The following is a 6,934-nucleotide window of genomic DNA, read 5'->3' as shown; positions in this document are numbered from 1 at the left end:
GTTCCAAAACGCGACATTATATTCTTGACGACCTAATATATTACTATGGCTAGCTAGGTGACGTATATATCAACCCTACTAAAGTTTAAAATTCTTTCATTTTACTTCTGTATATAGACTTCCCGACTACGACACACTAGAGGAAGGAAATCGACTTTTCGTTGCCTCACAACGGCTCTGCGAAAAGTCTGAGGGCTTATAACGCTAAAAATCAGGTTTCGATACTCGCGATTGGCAGAGCATAGATAGCCTTTTGTGTAGCTTTGTGCTTTAAAACAAACAAATAAACGTACTTTCTATTTGCTGGATGTATATAACTATTCATGAAAGTGACAATTTTTCCTATATTATATATAAAAAATAGTCACAGACAGCTTCAACAAGTGAGTGACGGTCTGTTAATTCTTACTTGATTGTTTAACTTATTTAAATAGTTAAATAGAAACTCTCGATACAAATTGAGTATTGTAACAAATGGCGTTCTTAGTGAATTTTACCTGCTAATCACTGTACGGTTTCGTTTCGCATGTGGAAATACTGATATAGTAAATATTAAGCCTAATTACCGGTTGAACAGCATAGTTTTATATGTGGAAGTACTGGTATAGTAAAGATTAAGCCTAATTACTGGTTGAACAGTATAGTTATGTGGAAGACTGGTATAGTAAAAATTAGGCCTAATTACCGGTTTGACACTCTAGCTTCAAATGGCAGTAGTGGTGTAGTAAAGATTAATCCTAATTACTGGCTGGACAATTTAGTTTTATATGTGGAAGTACTGGTATAGTAAAGATTAGGCCTAATTACCGGATTGACTGTATAGCTTCACATGGCAGTATTGATGTAGTAAAGATTAATCCTAATTACTGGTTGGACAGTATAGTTTTATATGTGGAAGTACTGGTATAGTAAAGATTAGGCCTAATTATCGGATTGACAGTATAGCTCACATGGCAGTAGTGGTGTGGTAAAGATTAGGCCTAATTATCGGATTGACAGTATAGCTCACATGGCAGTAGTGGTGTAGTAAAGATTAAACGCAATCTTCCGATATTACTGGTTGGACAATATAGTTTTATATGTGGATATACTGGTATAGTAAAGATTAGGCCTAATTACCGGATTGACTGTATAGATTCACATGGCAGTATTGGTGTAGTAAAGATTAATCCTAATTACTGGTTGGACAATATATTTTATATTAATTAAATTAATATGAAAATTAAACCGAACTCCCAGACAATTTGGCATACAATACGGGAGTTCTGGTACAGTGAGGATTAAACTTAGCTAGCAAACGAATTATATTTTCACATGGAAATCCTGGTATTACAACTATTCAAGTAATTTTAACTTAAGGAAGAAGTGTAAGTTATGATACAGTTGCTTGAATTATCATAATTATTCATCCTTTCTTTAGTTAATCATAAAGTATTACAAGGAGTGTCAAAAAACATTTAACATTAATCAGTTAATACCCAGATGCGTAGCTAAGTTGGGGCCCAAGGGGGCCCGGCCCCCTGAAAAATCTAGGCATATCGATAACATATTATTTTTCGGCTTTTATATATAATAAATTCGTTTTGTAATAAAAAAATACAACTTTTATAAACACTATTACATTTAATTTGTTTTGTATTAATGATCATTTTATTAAAAATTTAGATCAGTTTCAGCTCTTTAATTTATTGCCCCCTTAAACTTTTCTGCCCCCACCCCGAGTGGAAAACCTGGCTACGCCACTGTTAATACCTTCTGTAACATTAAGCTATAACTACCTTTGGTAACGTTAGGCTACAATATTAGATTGTAACATTAAGCTATTATTACTTTTTGTAACGTTAGGCTACAATATTAGATTGTAATATTATATTGTAACTATCGTTTGTAATATTAGGCTGTAAAATACCTGTCATAAACATTATTAGTCTGTTGTAAGAATCATGCATACTATTACCATTAAGCTATAACAACATATTTTATTACTAATATTAGACTGTTACAACTTTCTGTATTATTAAAAATATACTGCAGCAATCCCTTATTGTAACCCTCTTCGTTCCTGTCATTAGATCTCTTTTTTTCGTAAGATTAGTTTAGCGCCCTCTTGCTTTAGTAACATTAGATTTTTACGTTGAGTGACTAGACTTCTAACACATATGGAAAATGGTATCTGTATATTAGTGATAGATTAGTCTTTGTTTTTTCCCCTGCTGAGTCCAAATTACGATTATTTGTTTTTTTTTAACGTCGCATATCTAGGGTCAGCTGCGCTAGTTATCCCTAATTGTGAAATGATAGACTTGAAAAACCATCTACCGCCAACTCTTGGGCTACTTACTCTTTATAAACAAACATTAGGATTGACCATTACGTTATATCGCCCCAAACGGCTGAAAGGACGAGCATGTTCGGAACGGGCTTCAAACCCGTGACCCTCAGATTGCGAGTACAGTGCCATAATCACTGGGCCATGTCAGGTTTCTTTGAGATAAACATGCACAATGTTGAATTACGTTGTTTATATGTTGTTCTTATTTCGTTAGCGCTTAACAGTTTCGCGTTTTGAATAGATTACAGATCTGGGCAGATGTCTTGTTTTTCTTTTACAGGTTAATTGTTTTTCTCGTTCCATTGTGCACACACATAAAGCATGGTTTATGGTTTGGTGACTATTTTTTTGAGACAACCGCTTTAGATAGTATAACAACCTCCAAGTGCAATTAGTTTTGTTTTCCTCCGCTACAGGGAGCGATGACGAATATAGCAATAATAAATGGTACTATCTATATTCTTTTCTGTTGTATTTTACAGTCGAACTGTTTATTAAACCTCACTCACAGTAAATGTTATTACTACACATTCAATTAGTATTTCCATGCAAGCTTCATATCTAATGGATTATATCACTTACTGTCTTAATTAGGTTATTGTTAGCAGCTGTTATAAATTTCTTTACAGTATATGATGTAAGCCAAAAGTATACAACTGATGTATAGTAAAATCCATATAATTAGAAGATAATAAAAGTAGAGTGTCTTAGCACTGATCGAACTTGTCATGTTATTGACACATTTGATTATTCAACTGATTGTTTATTTTAAATCGTGTTTACAGAAAATAGTCTTAGAACATGCACTTGGTATTGGAGATTTAATTTATGTTAATTTATATCCAAAAAAACTGTTGAAAGTAGAAACATATATTTAATGCTTTTAATACTTATAATTACTTACAACACTATGTGTATTATTCATATTTATAGCTATTGACGAAACTATGTGCATTATTCGTACTTATACAACTGACATACTTACACAAAGCGGGAATGATTGGGCAGGTAAGGGTATCCAAGGGAAACTTGGCTAATTCTCGTTCACAGGATAACTCCAGAGTGATTCTGTATATATCATGACAATAGACTATTAGATTAAAATTTTAAAGATAACAGTAATCCACTGGCCAACTCACGTTAGCTTTAAAAGGTGATTCTGCAAAATTTCTGAATTAAGACATTTTGTAGCTACTAGTAACGACATGGTGCACACTGTACGATTAATAACTGGCATAAACATTTAGTGATTACAGTATTCTCATAAATAGTATATGTGAGATCAGAATGATTACTTAGGCATATATATAAGTATAATAATACTGTATGTTGTACGTCCATGTAACTACTTCTCAGAGTGTGAATGGATATTCACCAACTTTGGTATGGAGGTTCATTAAGTCCATGTGGGGGTACATACAAATTTTCAGTTTCACATTTTGTGCTTTGCAGGTTTATGGGCGTTTTTGCTTATATTTTTTTTTCAATTACTTATAAGGGAAGCAACTGTTTATGTCCTAAGATAACCCTTTCATTCGTCATGAATTTACATAACTTTCGTTCAGGGGACTGGTACTCCAGCTAGTTGTGAAATATAGTATAAATTATGGCTCTCACTTAAACAAGTCTTAGAAACAATACAAGATAAGCCTAATTACCTGCACAAGCATTATAGGATATTACACCATAAGTCTATCAATGCACACAAGATCCATGAGAAATAAAACAACAATAATTAAAAATATTAATAGTAATAAATAAATAAATGAGGGTGCTTATACTGTGGTTGTATGAAACATAACGCTTGCTTTTACTTTGATTTACGTGTTAACCTGTATTAGACAACAAGAAACTATATAACTATATTTTGAAACATTCCTGACATTGGCCTAGATTACTTGATAAGATCCAGCATTTGTGAAAAGTATAGTCTCCATACAGATAACATTAAAACATTATTATCTGATAGAGAATGTTGGTGTTATAGAAATATTGTTATCAGACTTAAGCTATTGGTCCAATTTAAAATTCTATTATGCAACACGAACTACGGTATTAGTAGAAACATTGTTATCTGATAGAGAATGTTGATGTTATAGAAATATTGTTATCAGACTTAAGTTATTGGTACAAATTAAATTTCTATTATGCAACACGAACTACGGTATTAGTAGAAACATTGTTATCTGAAATGAGTTGCAATATTAGTTGAGAACGTTGTTATCTTACATGAACTGTGGGGTTAGAATAGGGTTAAATGATATAAGTTGTAGCGTTAGCTAGAATATTATTATCTGGCACGAACTGCTGATTTAGTTAAAACATTGTATGTGACATGAACTGCGGTGTAAATATACTTAGAAACATTATCATCTGATATGAACTACAGAGTTAGTTAAAATTATTACCTGACACGAACTGCTGAGTTAGAATATTGTTAGCTGACATGAAATGCGGTGTTGAATATTTAGAAACAATGTTGCTTAACACGAACTGCTGAGTTAGAATATTGTTAGCTGACATGAAATGCGGTTTTGTATATTTAGAAACAATGTTGCTTGACACGAACTGCTGAGTTAGAATATTGTTAGCTGATGTGTTATCAGTTGGGAGCTTCTGATCTAAACATAAATTATATTACTTTATTATTTCAGTTTAAATCAAACTAATCTGTTGTGATAAAAACCTATCTTTGTACTGTAATATAAATATAAATTTCGTGTCGTGGAATATGATGAAAATGAATTTTTTCATTAGTTTCCACTGATCATAAGAAAATGAGTCTTGTTTTGGCTACAGTGAGTGATAATAGGCGAGCTTCATAAGTTTATGTTATTGTATTATTTGAAGATTATCTAAACCTTACTTAATACAAAGGTGTTTTTATTCATATTATATAACTAATATAGTTCAATAGATTTATAAATTTAATGTATCACTAACGGCGTTATTTGAAATATTAGTTTGTTAATTTGGTCTGCCTATCACTTTCACGTGTATTCACTTTTTGTGAAACAAAATAAGGTTATTTTTGTATTATTAGAAACATGAGGATTAACTTGTATTCATGTCAGTTTTTCTTGATAATTAAAATCTTGAAAATAGAAGTTAGATGTGTGATATTTTGACAAATCCATTGGACGACGAGCACAATGTCATTTTTGGGAAAATTAACTCATTTCCGTGCATATATGTAGGCTCACTGCAATTATTACAGTTTGTTGTGAAGTGTGTGACATTCTACATCAAAATCATTATTGTGAAGTGTGTGACATTCTACATCAAAATCATTGTTGTGAAGTGTGTGATATTCTACATCAAAATCATTGCAGATATATATAAGCTCAACAGAGCTCAAAACGTAATATAAAATTAGGGTTAAGATACTTGCTGCTGAAGTGATTAGAGGTTTGCATACGCTTATTCTGGAAAAAGAACACACACATAAAGCTATTAGAAACATTTTAGTATGCTAATTTAGTTAATATGGTAATCATAATTAGAGTTTGATTAACTCTCCTAAAAATGTAAGCAGAATTATCGATACTTTAAAATCACTGGTGACAATTATCATTAGTTTTAATGGGATATAATGTCATGCTTATTACCAGTTAATGAATCGTGTTTCATTATATTGGAAGTCATACCCCATAAAACTTGATGATGATTGAATTTTTGATATCCAAACACACAGAGAGAAGGGCAGATATCGTGGGTAGGAATTAACATGTAACGTAACAATGGTAATAACGATTTTATGCATCTAAATATTTACTTTCTCATCAGATAGTGTGCAGTCCAGTTGTAAACATTACGGTGGCGTAACTTTTGTATAGCTTGATAATTCACAAAATATTTCTTGTCATACATTTTAGATCAAATGTGTATGGATAGCAAATATTTTGAAACAGTAACACGGTGCTAATTTCGCTATTACTTCTAATTGTGTAAAGGGGAATACGTCTAATTGTGTGAAGAAGGAATACTTCTAATTGTGATAAAACGAACACTTCTAATTGTGATAAAACGAACAAAACTTCTCACCTTCGGCTGTACAATACTTTCCCGTCAGGCATGATACGTAGTAGGCTATTGGTTGATAAGAGGTTGAGGGCTTTTCCACCGAAGCTGTTGGTAAAGAAAATATCAGGGGTCCAAACGGAATTGTAATCGTTTACGCTCAAATAACTGATACGTTGAGAACTAAACGTGAGTCGTTTATCCATCCAGTATTGTCGGAACGTCAGTTGAACTTTAAATATCTGAAGAGAGTGGGGAAATAAGCTGTAAAGCTACATTAAAAAATATGGACAACGAAAAACATCTGCAGATAATTGGGAAATGAGTTGTTAATCTACATTAATATATATGGATGACCATTAACATCTGGAGAGCGAGTGGAGAAATGAGTTGTTAATCTACATTAATATATATGGATGACCATTAACATCTGGAGAGAGAGTGGAGAAATGAGTTGTTAATCTACATTAATATATATGGATGACCATTAATATCTGAAGAGAGTGGGGGGAAATAAGCTGTAAAGCTACATTAAAAAATATGGACAACGAAAAACATCTGCAGATAATTGGGAAATGAGTT

At 32.3% G+C, this 6,934-nt stretch overlaps 1 protein-coding gene across 1 annotated transcript in view; it reads right to left on the bottom strand.

The window, feature by feature from the left end:
• The window catches only part of LOC106475054 (glutamate-gated chloride channel-like), a 16,476-nt gene extending 9,858 nt beyond the window's left edge, over positions 1-6,618 (bottom strand). The window contains exons 1-2 of the mRNA XM_022379273.1: positions 6,377-6,618; positions 3,318-3,400 (exon numbers count right to left, since the gene is read on the bottom strand). Of these exons, the coding sequence (XP_022234981.1) occupies positions 3,318-3,400; positions 6,377-6,558 (265 nt within the window). The 5' untranslated portion in view covers positions 6,559-6,618. The remainder of the gene's footprint in view (positions 1-3,317; positions 3,401-6,376) is intronic.
• Between the last annotated feature and the right edge of the window lie 316 nt (positions 6,619-6,934).

This window comes from Limulus polyphemus, unplaced genomic scaffold, assembly GCF_000517525.1.
Source record: "Limulus polyphemus unplaced genomic scaffold, Limulus_polyphemus-2.1.2 Scaffold8024, whole genome shotgun sequence".
In the NCBI taxonomy this organism is placed as follows: domain Eukaryota; kingdom Metazoa; phylum Arthropoda; class Merostomata; order Xiphosura; family Limulidae; genus Limulus; species Limulus polyphemus.
Note: the sequence above shows the minus strand (reverse complement) of the source record. Positions and strands in the feature narration are given on the sequence as shown.